At 40.0% G+C, this 17,868-nt stretch overlaps 1 protein-coding gene and 1 long non-coding RNA gene across 4 annotated transcripts; one reads left to right on the top strand and one right to left on the bottom strand.

Annotated features, from left to right (window-relative positions):
- Positions 1-5,690: 5,690 nt before the first annotated feature.
- Positions 5,691-9,839, bottom strand: LOC114788612 (uncharacterized). 2 transcript variants are annotated; one of them, XR_003749557.1, is made up of 6 exons: positions 9,779-9,839; positions 6,814-7,112; positions 6,453-6,707; positions 6,264-6,369; positions 5,953-6,091; positions 5,691-5,839 (listed from the first exon to the last, which is right to left on the bottom strand). It is a non-coding gene; the product is annotated as an uncharacterized LOC114788612 (long non-coding RNA). The 2 variants fall into 2 exon arrangements; XR_003749556.1 differs by lacking the exon at positions 9,779-9,839 and having other exon boundaries at positions 6,814-9,501.
- A 448-nt stretch (positions 9,840-10,287) lies between these two features.
- LOC114789197 (interleukin-6 receptor subunit alpha-like) lies at positions 10,288-17,734 on the top strand. Of its 2 annotated transcripts, XM_028978357.1 has the most exons (10): positions 10,291-11,129; positions 12,552-12,968; positions 13,367-13,490; positions 14,153-14,322; positions 14,410-14,564; positions 14,647-14,800; positions 15,274-15,314; positions 15,451-15,502; positions 16,128-16,248; positions 16,817-17,734. In XM_028978357.1, exons 1-10 carry the CDS (start codon positions 11,030-11,032, stop codon positions 17,046-17,048), a joined length of 1,566 nt encoding a protein of 521 aa, XP_028834190.1. In that variant the 5' UTR covers positions 10,291-11,029; the 3' UTR covers positions 17,049-17,734. The 2 variants fall into 2 exon arrangements, with proteins under 2 accessions (XP_028834191.1, XP_028834190.1); XM_028978358.1 differs by lacking the exon at positions 12,552-12,968 and having other exon boundaries at positions 10,288-11,129.
- The last annotated feature ends 134 nt before the right edge of the window (positions 17,735-17,868 follow it).

Consider the following 17,868-nt stretch of genomic DNA (forward strand, 5'->3'; position numbering starts at 1 on the left):
ATCATAAACAGCTCAATCACTTCTGGCCTTTAAAACAGTCAGGGTTCTTCCAATCCTAAACAAACCCACCGCTGATCCTACAGATATCAACAATTGCCAACCAGTTTCTCTCCTCTCATTTATTTCTAAAATCTTTGTGCGCTGTGTCTACAATCAGCCATCACTTCATCTGTCACAGAACAACCTCCTGGATCCTAACCAGTCTGTATTCCTAGTTGGGGGTCTTAGTGAACCAGAATTGATCACTTCATTGATGGTAACATGGAAGCACGTTGTAAGTTGCTCTGGATAAGGGCGTCTGCCAAATTACTTAAATGTAAATGACACGACACAGGGAAGGTGAGCATGTCAGGGAGGCGGAGCCGGCATGGACATGACAGTCCTCAAGTGTTCTTGTTATAATTGATATAATTTTCCCTCCAGGAACAGCTTTTATTGTATCCCAAAGAATAAGAAGTTATAGCGTTTTGTTATCATTAAAATCTATAAAGGAAATTATTTATTTTTAAATTTGTTCCTTAAAAAGAGTCATTGAGACTTGAATTTACATAAAGTATGTTTTGGTCGCAGGTCCAAATCAACTTGTAAATAAACAGACACATGATCACTTACATCTATTGTTCCAATTTCACAGGTTGTCTTTATCTTTTGTAAAAGTTATAAAATAATCAATTATTGTGTATAGAGTGTGGGGAGCAGAGTAATGGGTATTGTCTCTCTTATTAGGAAATACATATATCAATTAGACCTACAGTACAGACCAAAAGTTTGGACACACCTTCTCAATGTGTTTTCTTTATTTTCATGACCATTTACATTGGTACAGTCTCACTGAAGGCATCAAAACTATGAATGAACACGTGTGGAGTTACGTACTTAACAAAAAGTGAAGACCTGGCCTCCACAGTCACCGGACCTGAACCCAATCCAGATGGTTTGGGGTGAGCTGGACCGCAGAGTGAAGGCAATGACCTCTGGGAACTCCTTCAAGACTGTTGGAAAACCATTTCAGGTGACAATCTCTTGAAGCTCATCGAGAGAATGGCAAGAGTGTTCAAAGCAGTAATCAGAGCAAAGGGTGGAGATTTTGAAGAAACTAGAATATAAAACATGTTTTCAGTTATTTCACCTTTTTTTGTTAAGTATATAACTCCACGTGTTCATTCGTAGTTTTGATGCCTTCAGTGAGAGTTAAAATAAAAAAAACACATTGAATGAGAAGGTGTGTCCAAACTTTTGGCCTGTACTGTACATCTTCAAAGAGTTTGTTAACTTTCTTATATAGGGGCTGTGTTACTGAGGTTTTTCCACTGGAGGAGTAAAGCTTTGGCTGTAAATGTATATTCAAGTCTCTGCAAAATGTAAACGATTCTGTGTTTTTGTCAATATGGGGTGGTGTGTGTGTACAAGGGGAAAAAATGAACTTAAATTAAATTATTTTAGCAAATGGCTGCAATATAACATTTAAGGGGGTCTGAATACTTTCCGTACCCACTGTATATAGTAACATACAGTATATTACAGTGGCCCGTACATTCCGTAGATACAGCTTTCATAAACCAGTAGCATTTTAATTAGATGAAATCTACCAACTGAATTCTTTCATGATCCATTTAGGTGAAAATTAGTTTTTGTGATGAAGTAAATATAAAAGTACCTTGATACCTCTATGCAGTGCCTCACCACACACTACACTAAGCTGTTTAACCCCCATGTAAAACACATTTCAACATATAACATTGAACAATTTATATCCAACCCGCTCATTTCCTTTCCCTCTTAGTCTAGCAAGCCTTTCCCCAAAGTAAAGGCTGATAATCAATACTCTTCCCATTAAAAATGAATGTAAATATTAACACTGTAAGGCCTTTTTTATGTTTATGTCTGAAATGTCTGCATTGGTCACATTTTAAAAGTCTTGAGCTAAAAGGTTCACCGACCCCTGCTTTAGAGTATAACTTTAATGAAATTGTTCATTACACCTAAAAAACAGACAATATTTGTTCTGGTAGACTTTTCTCCTCTGCTTCCAGAGGACGCTGCACCTGAACACTTCCTGAAATTCCAACAAGTCTCTGCCTCCCCTGGTGTTGGAATACCCCACCTGAAACGGCTGCTCCGCACATCACTGGAGGAGCAGGACGCAATGGCAACAGAGAATCAGTTGGAGGACAAACTCCAGGAGCTCAGAAGGTTGTAGTCCACATCAGTCAAGCACAGATGGGGTGGCTCCTCTCTGGAATAAATCCCAATTCATCTTGACCAAACCTCCAATGCCTAATTGTCACACTATAAATGGCTTCTGGTAAGTCAAGAGAAAGTTGAAAAAGGACAGTTTTGCTGAATCGCACTGAGAACTGATATAAAGTTTGTAGAAGTTTATTGTTTGCAGCTGTCTGCAAGTTTGCAACTCCGCCCCTTCTGGAGCGGCGACATTTTAGTGGACTCAGTTGCGTGAACTTGTGTGTGATTTTGTACCTGACAACCTTTGAAGTTCTGGCAACCACCATGCGCCTGCGGGCTCGTTTGTGTTTTTTATTCCCCTGTTCTCAGCCATCGCGCTGGTTTAGTTTGTGTTTAATAATAAATCCTTGTTTCCCATAATGTCCCGCCTCCTTTCCCCGTCAGCTCGCCAGCATGACTATAATCATATCAACCTTCATCCTATTTAAGGGCCATCAGAAACACCAGGGACTGCAACCAACAGACAGGGGTCTAGTCTGACACCCAAAAACTTTGAGACAAAATGTAGAGACATATATCTGCTAACTGGCCGATGCATGTGTACATCATTCTTTCCATTGCAATGTGTCCCAAATCAGTTATAAATGTTCGCATGGGAAGAGTATGGAGTGCTACAAGTGGCAAAAATAATTAGATAAATAAATGATAATTAAATAATAAAATGTGTCATGAATGTTATTTAACATGGGAAATGAAAACCTCATTAATTATTTCAAAATGACAGTTCTACAGTCCTCATTCTCACTCTCACATGTGGATTCTGTCTCAGGAAAAAAAAAGCTACTTAGTTACTTTCAAAAATGTCTATAGCACTAGTTTTTTTTACACACAACATGAAAAAGTTAACTTGAGGGTTTGACAAATCTATTAAGCACAGCCAGGTGCACACAATGAAATGTGAACTCTGCATTTTAACCATCACTTTAATTCCCAGTGTGTGGGCACGGTGCTTTGCTCATTAGCACCTTGGCAGTTCGGAATTCGAACCGACAGCCTTCAAATTACGGGTCCGCATCCTTACCCGCTAATTGGAGTGCACCCTGTGGAAAAAACAGTTGATTGAACGTGATTTGGAAAGGTACACGTTTGTCTCTATAAGGTCCCACAGTTGACAGTTCATATCAGAGCACAAACTAAGCATGAAGTCAAAGGAATCAAGTGCAGACCTCCGAGACAGGATTGTATTGAAGCACAAATCTGGGAAAGATTACAGAAAGGTTTCTGCTGCTTTGAAGGTCCAAATGAGCACAGTTCGAGACCACCAGGACTTTACCTAGAGCTGGCCAGCCACCTACATTGTGTGATCAGGGTGAACAAGAACCCAATGGTCACTCTGTCTGGACAGAAGAGAACCTTCTAGAAGGACAACCATTTATGCAGCAATTCGCCAATCAGGCCTGTATGGTAGAGTGGCCAGATGGAAGCTACTCCTTAGTAAAAGGCACATGGCAACCTGTCTGGAGTTTGCCAAAAGGCACCTGAAGGATTCTCAGACCATGAGAAACAAAACTTTGTTATGAATGCCAGGTGTCAAACCAGGCACCGCTCATCACCAAAACCATCCCTATAGTGAAGCATGGTGGTGGCAGCATCATGCTGTGGAGATGTTTTTCAGCTGCATTTTGGAATAAGGCCATTTTGGAATAGGACCACAACAAAATGTGGGAAAACTTTCCAGATGCACTGTATAGGCTATCCTACTTCCTACCACTTGTTTTCATGTAAAAGTTTAGGATACACACACTCAGCATTAAAAAAAACCTTCGCAACATTCTCTAACAGCAATGAAGATGTCATTGTTTGTGTCAAATTAATTGTGAATTTGTTATAACAATAAAACAAAAGATGACTTACTCTGTGTTTGAAGTGATGCATGGATCATTATTGTTTGGGTCAACAACATTTTCAGAAGATTCAGAAGTAGCAGAATAATGTGAAAAATTCTCCGATACCTTTTCATTGGTTGTGTTGCGTTTTGCTCAGATCCAATACTGACATTTTCTGATTGTCTGTTGTGTAGGCCTTTTTTTGGAGGGATGGCTCTAGGAGCCAGCGCTTGTTTCATGGTGAGCAGCTGCTGTTCTGAGAAATATGCTGCCCCAACCTGCACAATTTCCTTTCAGTTCAGGAAGATTTATTTTCATTTCATTTTTTACTCAGAACTCAAACAGAAATAAGTCATTGATATTCTTGATTTTATAAAATTGAACACTGTCATTATCTGTCAATTGTAATAATTTGCTGTGAATTTGTGTCTCACTTCAGCTTTCACAATCATTGTTCCCATTGAAGAAAACTATGACACGTTTTTTGATGAAAGAAGAATTGCAATTGAGACAATAAAAACAAGAGCTGAAAACATCTCAAGCAGGCAATTCTGTTCGACATGAAGTAAGGCAAAGAATCAAGGAACAAATAGGTTCCTCTTGCCCAGAACCTCTTAAAACAGAAAAAGGGTTTTGCAAACGTGGCTGAAGAAATTTGCATGCCACAGAGTCTTTAGTAATTCATTTTTGCACAAACAAGATGTTGAAGTCCACAAGGAACACTGTAAAAAATATTCTGTAAAAAAATCTACTGGCAGCTGTGGTTTCTAAATATATTTAAAATAAACCAACAAAATAAAACCGTGAGGAGTCTCTTTAGGACTGCTCTCACATGTTGGATGGGGATTCCAGAGTAGGTGAATAAATGAGTACATACACTGTGACAGGGGCAAAGTTTGTGTACTGAACCCCTTCACCTGTTGTACTTCAACCCCTGCATAAGGACAGAAGCAGAGTATGAATACAGCAATTCTGGAATGACCTTCAAGAAAGACCAACATAAAGTGAATGGACTCCAAAGTCAGAAAATAAATACAACATACCTCATGGAAGCCCTTGACTACAGGTTTAGTCTAGGCCACCAGTCCTCATTCCACCTTTGACTTAATCAGAAGGTCAATGTATTCCTTTTTATTCTTTTTAGCGACCTGGATCTTTGAACCACCATGCTTAATTTCACGTTCCAGGACCTGCGCAACAAAAGCTAAACCAACTCAATAAATACAAATGTCACTAAATGGTGATCTTACTTCGCATTGTTGCCTTCCTTTGAAAAGTGGTGACCAGATACCTCCTCTATGACTGTAAAGGTACAGTCCAGTACATCTGTGATGTCATTTTCCATCATCCACTGTAAACTCTGGAAAGCCAAATCTACATCTTTTACATCGCTGATGTCCTGTTGCCTAATAGAAGACATCAATACAGATATTCCCTCATAACAATTATTACAATGGAAAACAAAAAGCTGTTTGAGTAGAAGGACTGAGTGAAGGTGAGCAGCAGCAGATGCCTGTGAATCATGGTCAGAGCCAGGATACATTACATTTACATTTACAGCATTTACCAGACGCCCTTATCCAGAGCAACTTACAATCAGTAGTTATAGGGACAGTCCCCCTGGAGCAACTTAGGGTTAAGTGTCTTGCTCAGGGACACAATGGTAGGTATTATTTGAACCTGGATCTTCTGGTTCATAGGCGAGTGTGTTACCCAATAGGCTACTAGCACCCACTAGGACCCACAGGATACGACCACAGAACCAAAACCTGAACACAAACACATAGAAAGTACCATTCATTAAAACAAAGATTTATTTGGCAAAAGTGGTGAAAACCATTTGATATATATTTGAGGTGTTAACAGAACATCAGGCACTGACAATTTCAAGTGATCTTTACTGGCAAGGGAGTTGGGTCTGATTTGTACGACGTAGCTATTCAAACAACCCATGGCTCCGGTTGAACAGCATCCTGGACAGCTGGCAGAAGAACTCCCGAGATAAGCCACTCTGATCCAAACTGTAACCAGAAACAGCAAGAAAAATATTAAAATGTTAATCAGAGAATTAATAATTAAAAAAAAGAAGAGGAAAGGCATAAAAATCTCCAATAAAAATATTATTTAATGAGATCAAATGCCTCTATGAGATAAATGTTCTATAGTCTGTCTCCAACAAAAAGTGCTACTTACCCAGCCTCCCCCTTAAAAATCACGTAGAGCCTTCTTTGGCTTAGAAGTGATGGTCATGACTTTCTTGAACGCACTCTCTAGCAGGCAATCTTGTGTGAAGTGTAAACTGAAAAAGTGATTAAGACAGAGGTTATGTTCTACATGTTCAAGGTCATTTACATAAATTCCTTACTTCTATATATGACTTACCATCCATGTAGGCCCTGGCCATACCCTCCAAACACAAGATCTCTGTAGGAAGCCTGCCATTTCCCTCTAAAATGCTGATGGGGGGAGAGCTCTGTATATAGGCTGGTGGATGTTCTGGACCTCGTTGTCTGCACCATTCACTTCCACTGGCTGCAGATGACTCTGTGAACGACCATTGTTGAGGTACAATGAACAGCCTTCACCAGAGATATACTTCGCCGGTTGTTGCTACTGTCAGGTGAGGGAGTCAGGTGACTGCGAGGAAGAGCGAGGATTGGTTAGGACAGGATATAAACAGGAAGTCCCGGCACCTGCTCCTCGCTCAGCCATCGTGTTTCATTCATGGTCCATGAGCTCCTACCTGTTTCCTGATCCCGTCTCCAGTCCTCTCCATCTCCGGTACCGTGAGTTCTCCTTCTCTTCAGATCGTGAGCTACACCGTTTCCCCGGTGGGATTCCGCTTTTAGCGCTCGGGCGTGTGTTTTCCAACCTCCTGCGGCTCTCTCCGCGTTTGGGTCAATCCCGCACGCTACAAGGTCGTATTCATTGTCGCGATTGTCTGTGTGGTTACACGCCTGACAGCTACTGGGTTGCTCTTGCAACTCTGACACTCTTCAACATTTGTACCCACAGTCTCTGAGTACTGGGGCAGTTTTTCATCTACGAGGAAAAGCACATTTGATCAGCAAACATTTACAGATTAAACAGTACTGTAAAAAATTATATTAAATTGAAAAACCACAAAATGGAGACAAAAATTCTTGGGGAAAAAACAAACTTGGTACTGCTGGCACCTCAAAAGAACCAGAAATATAACGTTTTAAACAATTCTGTCACGATGGCTGGACATGGCGAGGAAGGAGGACGCGTACGCACAGCATCACGAGACAGGGGTTTAAAACATAGTACACATGACAGGGGAAACATCACAAACTCCGGACCCGGAGTAACCCCTGCCGGACCGGATCATGACATTTTTGCCACACACTTCATTCAAAACTTTGTCATGTCATGCCTTAATAAGCATTAGGGGTATTAAATGCAACGGCATGTCGATTTAACAGGGTAAAAGTTGCCTGAGACTTAGGGTCACTAAAACATTACATTCCCGGTCCAATCCTTGGCAGAAAGACAAACAGACAAACCATTGCTTCCACAGCCCACACGTTCACCTCCAGATACACACCTTGCCTGAAAGGGGCGCACCATACACAGCCCTGCATCCACAGGGGTGAACACTGGCGCTGCCCTCAGACTGGAGCCTGGTTATAAGGAGCTTTGGAGCAACCGGTCAGGGCTGCGACATTTTATGTTTTGTGTTGTTAATAAATCATTATTTCCCAGTATGTCCCGCCTCTGCACATCCTTCCCCCACCGGCTCGCGGACGTGACAATGATGGCGCACCGTGCCATAAAGCCAAAGTAACAACTAAGTGGCTTGAGAACAAAACATTGAAATTTTGGGTCCATGGCCAGGAAATTCCCCGGACCTTAAACCAATTGAGAACTTGTGGTCAAGAGGCGGGTGGACAAACAAAAACCCTCATTCTGACAAACTCCAAATGTTTAAGTCGTCGCCAAAGTCCATATCAAATCATCAGAATATTTTTCTTGAGCTAAGTAGTTATTTTTAGATGACCACTTTTTAAACAAGTGAGTTTTCAACTGCTTCTTAAAGGTGGTAGTAGTCTCGGCTAGTTGAATGGAGCAGGACAAGTTGTTCCACCAGCCAGGGACAACAAAGGAGAACAGAGTTGATTGGAAACGGCGACCCCGTGAAGAAGGAATTTTTCAGTCTCATTTTATTTGCAGATCTGAGAGGGCACGCAGGAGTGTAGCTAGTAGTGTGTTTATAAAAGAGGGTGCGCTTCCATACAAGCCTTATAGGCAAACATCAAGGATTTAAACGTGACATGGGTATGTTTCGGCAGATTGAAGATGAGGCGGGCTGCCACATTTTGGACCATCTGGAGTGGGTTTTATGGTGACTTTCTACTTGTATTAATTTTCATAAACAATTTCAATCACTTAATTATTCTGTCAGAACATGACTTCTCTGAATGCTCTGGTTCCATGTTTCCTGTGGTGTGCACCCATTGTTCCGTGTATACATGTAACCTCATTGTGTTCTTTGTCATTGTGAATTTTATTATGTTCTGTGTGTTACTGTGCCATTATTATTTAGTACTAAACCCCCTTTGTCTGTGGGTCGAGCATTTTTGTCCTTGTTCCCTGCCATGCCACAATGCCCTGACCCAAATACCATACACAGTTAAACAGGATAATCATCATTCTCACGCGGGTGCTGCAGTGTTCCAGGTGTGACAGGACCAGTGGCGTTCAAGTGAGATCACATTATCATCTGCTGCACCTGTCTGGAGGAGCAGTTTTTTGATGTGATTGAAGTTAGTGGTCGAGTTCTGAATCTGTGGGCTTCTTCACAACAGGTGAAGTTCATTTATAGTTCTATATTATTCTTTATGTAATTTTCATTAAATGGTTTTTGGAAATTGTATTGGTGATATTTCTGCAGTGTAATTGAAAAGCAGACCCAATGTTACAAAATATGCTTCCTTCAGAATTACTCAGTAAAACAGACTAAACACCCTTCAGGAAACCATGTCATTTGATTCAAATATGGGATGAGATGGTGAATCTCCAAGACATCAATCTGAAACCCATCCTCAACCCAAAATATTTTTGTGGAGAAATAGTTATAACCACTGTCATAATGCATCCTGGTGTAATATGCAACACACACACCCCAGTCTTGTTAAAGGCTGTATATATGTGACTTTTCAGTAACGCTTCAGGCCACATTAATATGTTCAGCTTTGAAGCAGGACCACTAAAGATTACTCTGTTCTTAACACTCGTTTAAAAAAAAAAAAAAAAAAAAGTTATTTTAAGGAACCGAGAAAGAAACATGGGGAAATTCCTTCAGTCATGTATGCATAACAGAGTTTTATTCTCTTTCTTTTTCACTGTCATTGATTAGAGAAGTCCCTGACAAGTCTTGTCGCTTGTGTACAAATTGACCTAATGTGCTGCTGAAATATATATTTCTAATCAATTTACACTGGGAAAAGTGTCAGAAGGTGGATTTTTTTTTCAGATGAATCTTCTATTGAATTATGCCACAGTCGCTGCAAATATTGCAGGAGACCTACTGGAGCCCGCATGGATCTGTAATTCAACCAGAAAACAGTGAAGTTTGGTGGCGGAAAAATCATGGCCTGGGGTTACATCCAGTATGGGGGTGTGTGGGAGATCTGCAGGGTGGAAGGCAACATCAATAATCTGAAATACCAAGAAATCTGAGCTACCTTTTATATTCCCAACCATAAAAGAGGCCAAATTCTGCATCCATCACATACTTCCATCTCCACATCAAAGTTCCTCAAGGCGAAGAAGATCAAGATGCTCCAGGATTGGCCAGCTCAGTCACCAGACATGAACATCATTGAGCATGTGTGGGGTTGGATGAAAGATGAAGCATGGAAGACGAAACCAAAGAATATTGATGAACTCTGGGAGGCATGCAAGACTGCTTTCTTTGCTATTCTTGATTACTTCATCAATAAATTGTATGAATCCTCGCCAATCCTTCAAGCTCATGGAAGTCATACAAGATATTAAATTGGGATCTCACAGCATCACTACTTAATTGGCTGACGTATTTGCAGTAAATTTGTTCAATTTGACCAGTCTGTCTTGATTCAATAATAAATCATTTTTCAGTAAAACTAATTCATTTCAATGCATTAAACATAATTTGGTAGGGTTTAAAAACATAAAAGTGTAATATTTGAGCTATTTCTAACACCAATTGATTAATTAAAAGTCAGGTTAATAACAGGTGTTATTATTATAAGCGACAAGACTTTTGTCAGGGACTGTAGACACTTGTTGATTTGGATGTACATTTTGGGGTGATTGTCATGTTTAAAGGTGAAATTCTGGACTTAAAGGGACTGGTATTTGGATCTGTTCATAATTCCCTCCACATCGACTAAAGTCCCAGTTTTAACTGAATAAATGCAACCCTAAAGCATGATACTGCAAATGAAGTGAATGTCCACAATGAGCTTCATTTCAATCTCCAAATTCTTCGACCTCCTTTCAAACCAAAAACTTTCAATCTCAATCCTCTTTAAAAAGTTGGATCCTAGATCCAATCCAGGAAACCAAGAAATTTTATTGATCTCTACCAATTTTCAGAAATATCCAGCCATCCAATAACATGAGCAAGTTATTTATTTCAACATCTGTTGAACTGCAGAAATTCGATAATGAGCTTATGTTGGTTACATTGAAAGTAAAATGTTTCTTATCAATTAATTCCCTGGGTTTCAGCAGCAAAACGCAAAAGTAATTTTGCAAACTAACAGAAAGTGTAGGTGGTAGTTAAAGAAGGAGGGAAGAGGAAGCCTGGATATTTGCCACATTTCTTTACGACACAAGCACAGTGAGCGCACAATGTCAGTTAAGGACTGTTCTGATTGCTTGAACATTTGATTAGTATTTATATTTTATAGTGCAGTTCAGGATCATGTTTTTCTGATGGACTCTGATGGATGAAGAATAATAACATGGGGCTCTGGAAGCAGTGTACTTTGGTCCTGACTACCTTGGCATTTGCAAAATCCTCCCTGGACGTGACGTGCAGACGGAGAGGTTGTTCATTTTTTCATTTTTAATTGTGTTAATATTATTATATCCTGTATTTCAGTAACTATGTACTCTAAGTAACACCTATAATAATAAATGTGGTCAATAGGACCTTATGAAAACCTGTAGGGGAAAAAATGGTCAATATTGAGACAATATTATCAGATGGCAACATACTGGTAGTGGGCATTTTAATATACATCTTTCTCTATTGTTGATTAATGTGATTGATGTTCAGTATGATGACATTCCAGATAATTGCATTTTGTTTAATAGTTTAATATTGAGAGTAAATTTAATTGTAACCGTTTTGTGTGTGTGTGTGTGTCTGTGAGAGAGAGAGATAGATATGTGTAACAGTGTATATGTTATGTTGAGCAAAGAGAACTGTTTTACCACTAACTGTGGTTAGTCCATTACTTCAGTGGATATCCGTTTCTCTGGTGGGAGATCTTTCTTCATGTTGCAAGATAGGAACAGATAGAGAAGAGCGGAATTAGAGGAAGAGGAAAAATTCTGATAAGAGGAGGACTTACATGAAAAGTATGAAGAGTACAAATAGAGAACATTTTAATCAGAGAAAACCGAAAGAAAATGAGATGGACAGATGGAGGAAGAGAACAAAAGAAAAGAGGATGTGAAACTAGCAGAGCTTAACGTTTATGCAAGTTTTCAAAGTAGTCCACACACACACACACCCACCCACACACACACACACACACACACACATACACAAAAATTTTATTGACACAAATTTAAACATCATTTTGTACCTTCTGTCCATCTGTGTCCTACTTGGTTCAATATTTTGAACCTCTTGCATGCTTGGTTTATCAATTTTATGGTACCATCACACCAATATGATGATTCATGTAGGTCCCGTTATGCCTGCATTAAAACCTACTTCTTTATGCTCATTGGTGGCTCCATTTGGCAGATCCTTCTGATTGCGGGGCCGCTTCCTTGACCGCTAGGTCACCACTACCCCAATATGACTTTGCATAAAAATATATATATATATATATGCTGTGATTTGATGTGCATGAATATATGTGATCAAATTCAAATTTTATTTGTCACATACACAGTCATACACGGTATAACATGCAGTAAAATGCTTTTGCAACTGCTACTGACCTCAATATTGTGGCTGGAGCAGTCGTGATGGCAGCCGACCTCACCGGCGGCACCTTGGAAAAAAGATCATGAAACAGGGGTCTGCTGTAATTCTTTTCTGGATTTAAAGTGAGTTCCAGGTTGCAAATCAGGGGCATTATCAAACTGACACATTCCTGCAAGAGGTCAGCGCGAGAGAAGAGAAATGCCAAAATCCTACTCTATATATGTAGTCGGTTCCCACATCCAGTGTTGAACAAGCCTTGCATACAAGAACAAAGATTATTGTATGCATTGTCTCTCCATATGCAGAATCCACTCCTGGTGTGTTGGTGTGTGTTCCAGGCAGCCACGTCATCTTAAGTTGCCACGGCGATGTTGTTGTTGATGGTGTGCTGTTAACCAGCCAACATGCAGAAAGGTCCTTGACCAACCCGAGATCAACAAGGGGTGTAAAACCTGTCACTACCCAGGAGATGGGCATCCAGGCTGATTCTGAAAGGGCATCCAAGGCCTTGGAACTTAGGGTCAGCAGGACCACACTGGAAGAGAATCCCATGACGAAGGAGGAAGAGGGATCATGGTGGACCATGAACGGAACCCCACTAGAAGATCTAAGAAGCAGGGACGGTACTCTGACTCTTGCAGAAATCGGGTTGGCTAATGCAGGAAATTACAGCTGCTTCAGAAGTGGAAAACGAATGTCGACTATTAAAATCACACTTGGGGGTACGAACACACTCACACTGTCATCCGCTACACATACACACACACACACACACTGTCATCCATACACACAGTAAACAAATGAAGATGTGATCGAGGTCACTGGTTTTTTCAATTGCTGTTATGTACACTGCACACTAAGCATGGTGTTTGTTTGCTAGTGTAAGATCATAATTTGCATATACCATAAAAAAATCTTTTAAAATTGTCCATTTTGCTGGAATATAATTACTTCTGTGACTCAGTACATGATCTTTAATGACAGTTAACACACATTCTCCTTTGTCTTTGTTACAAAAATGACTGTATTTCTTTCGTGTCTTATATATTTATTTCTGTGACTCCTGTGAAAATAGTGCCCGTATACACATATACACTTACATTCATCTGGTTGATGTCAGTTCCTCCACAGAAACCTGGCCTGACGTGTTACAGGACGTCTCCAAATCATAAGATCCGCTGTGAATGGTCATTCCCTGAACGTCTGACCCCAGCACCAAGGTGTTACCTTCTTCTGAAGAAACGGTGTGCTTGGTTCCTGATTGTTTTTTGTGTAACTTCATCCTGTATTCACTATAACCTGTATCCATATATTCATACCCTTAAGCATTTTGATTAATATGCTTCTCTAGTTAATAACTGATGTCGAACCAATTAACATTGAACAGGGCAACATCACAACAAAGGCAATATGCAATTCAATACAATATAAACAGTGCAAAAAAAGATAAAAATACATGACAAGTGTTATGGATTTATGAGTGAAATATGGGAAAGAATAAACAATGAAACGATTGGTAAAATGTGTTATCTCAATGAAAACGTGAACGTGTTTTTGTGAACAGTTTAAGTCTATTTCACCAGGATCTTGAACAACCTGGATTCATGCGGTACACATTTACAGCATTTATCAGACGCCCTTATCCAGAGCGACTTACAATCAGTATTACAGGGACAGTCTCCCTGGAGCAACTTAGGGTTAAGTGTCTTGCTCAGGGACACAATGGTAGTACGTGGGATTCGAACCCAGGTCTTCTGGTTCATAGGCGAGTGTGTTACCCACTAGGCTACTACCACCCGGTTTAAGCAAGCAACACAGTTGGAAGTCTCCTTAATAAACTTCAATCAAGAGACTGAGGTGAACTGAGATCCTCTGATCGCCCTAATGAGCCTCTGCTGTCTGTTAGACGCCAAAGCGGCCAGTGTTCATACTCGGTGACCCACAACAAATGCTGGTGTGTGTTAGACACGAAGAGAGGCTTGGATGACAACAGCGAATATGTAGCCCAACTCTGTGTGACCAGCACAGCCGGCAATGCCACCAGCCCTGACATCCACTTCACCGCCACGGGAATATGTGAGTAACTGTCTTACCACGATTCCACAATCCTTATTTGATTTCTGCTGCCGGCCGAGACTTGAATGAGCCGTCTGTTGTCTACAGTAAAACCAGACCCTCCTGCTCAGGTCAAAGTTCGCGGAGTTGAAGGTGGGAGCAGAATGCTCACTGTGTCCTGGTCTTACCCTGCTTCCTGGAAACAGGACAACTTCTTTTCACTCAACTTCCAACTCAGGTACCGGCCTGTGTCTGGGGAAAAGGTGAGAAGAGTGTGTGTTGCTCTTTTCATACAACTAAAGGAACAGAATTGATTTAAATGTTAATAATATTGTGTGTGTGTAGCATCAGATCATAGATACCTTGCAGCTGCTGTCCTATGAGATTCTGGATGTGATACCTCACACTGAATATGAGCTGCAGCTCAGGGCCATAGAGGAGTATCACAACGGAATGTGGAGCGACTGGACTAGCCCGGTTTATGCTCGTACCTGGACAGGTGAGATCTGCCAGACCCGGTGTGGAGACACAACACTTTTTACACACATTTCTACGGTTTGGGCCAAAGCAAGATGTTTAAAATGGAGCGAATAAAAGAAATTGTCAGATGTTGCCTGGTAGGGCTTCACAAATCATTTCCAGGATTGAAGTGGGGATCAATTTTGCTTCCTTTTCTGTATTCTGTGCTGTATTCTTACCCAGTCAGGATAATTATAGAAATGATTCATTTATCAATTTATTCATGCAATTCATTCATGCAAATTATACATTTTTCAACGATTCTGTAATACTTTACTCCAAAAACGTGAATACATTTTTGAAGAGCTGTGCATGCAAGATGAACCTTGAAGTTGGAAGCCTTTGCCAAAAACATACCACATTTTTTTGTACATCATTGCAACTCTTTATACTGTAAAAAGAGATGCTGTGAAGTGTTGCTCATAAATCTGCATATGTCTGTATGTTTTTCAGGGGCAGAACCTACCACATTCTATAATAGTTTGACTCATTTGGTATGTACTGCATTTGTTCCAGAAACTCTGTTATGATTTGCATATTACAGTGTAGAGTAGTTCTGAATCATTAATAGAATGTCCCGTCCCTGTCATTTGGTTTGTAAATTAAAATTCTGATGATCTGTCTTTACAGGAGCCTTTGTGGCCATTTCATGAAAGTTCTGGATTACCGCCTGAAGAAGAAGGCAAGCTCGTGTGTGTGTGTGTGTGTGTGTGTGTGTGTGTGTGTGTGTGTGTGTGTGTGTGTGTGCTGTAGTAATGTTCTGATACACAACACTTCTAAGCCTTGGCAGTGACCAGCTGATGACCAGATTCAAACAGTTGGAACGAGTTACCAGTATAAAATTATTCACACAGAACAAGTCCTGTTCTTAATGCTCATGATGTTATTGGCCTCATTTGCAGTGCTTCTACATGAAAGACGTACTTTTACAGAGGACGTTCGCAATCCAATAAAAAATTGCAATGCTGTGTGGCCATGTTTCAAAATGTACGTTTTCGAGAAAGATATTTCTGGGTATGAAATATGGTATTTTTATGATTTTAAAATAGAACAAACTCAGCATTTGGTTTTATTACACAAGAACCTATGCCACACTGGAACAGGCACCTGAATAAAAAAGTAAATGAAGTTAGTCAGGCTTAGTTATAATGCATGAATGACATGATACTGGTTTAAAATTGAAACAATATGATTATGTGTACTTGGAAAAGCACAAACTGTAATATTAAGTTTCTTTTTTTATTCATAATTAAGATTTTTTTATTATGATGTCACGGTATTGTGTATTAAATCTGTCTGCCTCGCAGGTTCGGGTGTAGATCCGCTGTCCTACATTGCGGGAGATACGCTGCGGTTTCCTTCGCTCTGGGTGTGTGGCGGCTGCGTGTTGATTGTACTCTTCCTGCTTCTTGCTGCATATACCATCAGGTAACACAGTTTCCTTGCTTCCCCCATGTTTTGCTGGATATCTAGTTTTTTTTTTAACCTGTTCATTTTGTAAATTTAGACTTATGACATTATTTAGCCTAAATCTATACCATCTGACATTAACCCTGTGCAAACATAGTAGAAAAATCACATCAGATCAACTAGTGGAAGACCATTTACTATTATTTATCTCAGTGCTAACTTCATTTAAAAAAAACACATTTGTTTGTACATTTGTTGAGTAGAATTGTTGTATTTGTTAATATGTACTATGAATCATGTTTTAGGCTTAAAAAACGTTATATCTACTGTGGCAGGCAAAACTTTGGGCTTCATTGTGAATGGCAGAAGATTAAATAACCAAAAGATGATTTCTTTTATATCGTTTTATTAATTTTTTTAAGCAAGATTATGAGGGAGAAGCCCACTCACTAGATGTTACTCAGCTTTAAAAGATGTTCATGTGTAGAGTATTGAGAAAAGACAAGTTAATGCCTACCTACTGGTACGGTACAGTACAGAGCAGAAGGGTAGAGCCACTGCAGTTTATTTACCTGCTCTCTTTCAGGCACAGGGAGCATTTCCTGTCTAAAATTGGAAAGATTGGTTCACATCCCCCTCAACACCCAGCTAAGGATTCATCTTCTCAGCTGCCTGCACAGGAGCACAATTCCCTTGCTGTGGCTTTATGGCCCACCTCCTCACCACAGCAGCCACGTGACTCTCCGTTGGGAGAGAACATAGCCAGTGATGGTGCCCACTTCCATAACATGGATTATTTCCTGGTGCAGAACGAGTAAGCAAGTTGGAGGAGGAAATTTTCAGATATGTCAAATTCGCTGTCCTACAAGGCCCACTGGGTAACCAGTTCATCCATAATAAGCTTCTCCTGATGCTACCTGATCTGAAAGAGGGAACTGGTCGGTAGTGTATCACTGTTTCAGAGCTTGCCAAAACTCTTCAGGAGAGGAATTTATGGAATTTTATACACCCCCAACTCTTACCCAATCTTGTATCTCTAATAGTGTGACACAGGTTTGTACAGTATTTCAAAGAGAATATAACATTTCATGGATGGAAATGATTATTACGTGTGTAATATGGTTGGGTTTGTTGTGCAGGGGCAGGTCAGTGCCTCTCATAAAAGAAGTCATGCATAAAAAAGCATTTTCAGATTAACCAGATCTTATTTTCATTTTCATTCCCCCATGTGGCTAAACACTAACCAATCAGGAACCAGCTTAGGCTGGTTCAACACCATCTGCACCATTCATCTGTATTGTATCTAGTTACTTTTGTATCTCCTGGAAAGAATAACCATTCATCCATCACATCAAACAAGCCTTTTTTCTGCAAATGTTGCTGTTCTGATACTTGTACTGAGTAATAGTCTTTTAAATATACAGTACTGTGCAAAAGTGTTATATTAAATGCTTTCAAAATGTTTAACAGTGAATGAACAGAAAATAAATGTAAATCAAATGAGTATTTGGTGTGATCACTTTGCCTTTAAAACAATAATCAATTCTTCTAGGTACACTTTTTTTTGACAGATCTCTTCTAGTAGGTTGTTCCAAACATCTTGGAGAACAAACCAAAGTTTTACAGCCTTCCTCAAAT

The sequence above is a fragment of the Denticeps clupeoides genome, chromosome 4, assembly GCF_900700375.1.
Source record: "Denticeps clupeoides chromosome 4, fDenClu1.1, whole genome shotgun sequence".
Classification (NCBI taxonomy): domain Eukaryota; kingdom Metazoa; phylum Chordata; class Actinopteri; order Clupeiformes; family Denticipitidae; genus Denticeps; species Denticeps clupeoides.

Coding starts and splice junctions, on each gene's coding strand:
- LOC114789197 (XM_028978357.1), top strand. CDS start 11,030: ATGAAGAATAATAACATGGGGCTCTGGAAGCAGTGTACTTTGGTCCTG. Junction 12,969..13,366: donor TATTAAAATCACACTTGGGG/GTACGAACACAC, acceptor GGTTGATGTCAG/TTCCTCCACAGAAACCTGGC. Junction 15,503..16,127: donor ATTACCGCCTGAAGAAGAAG/GCAAGCTCGTGT, acceptor TCTGCCTCGCAG/GTTCGGGTGTAGATCCGCTG.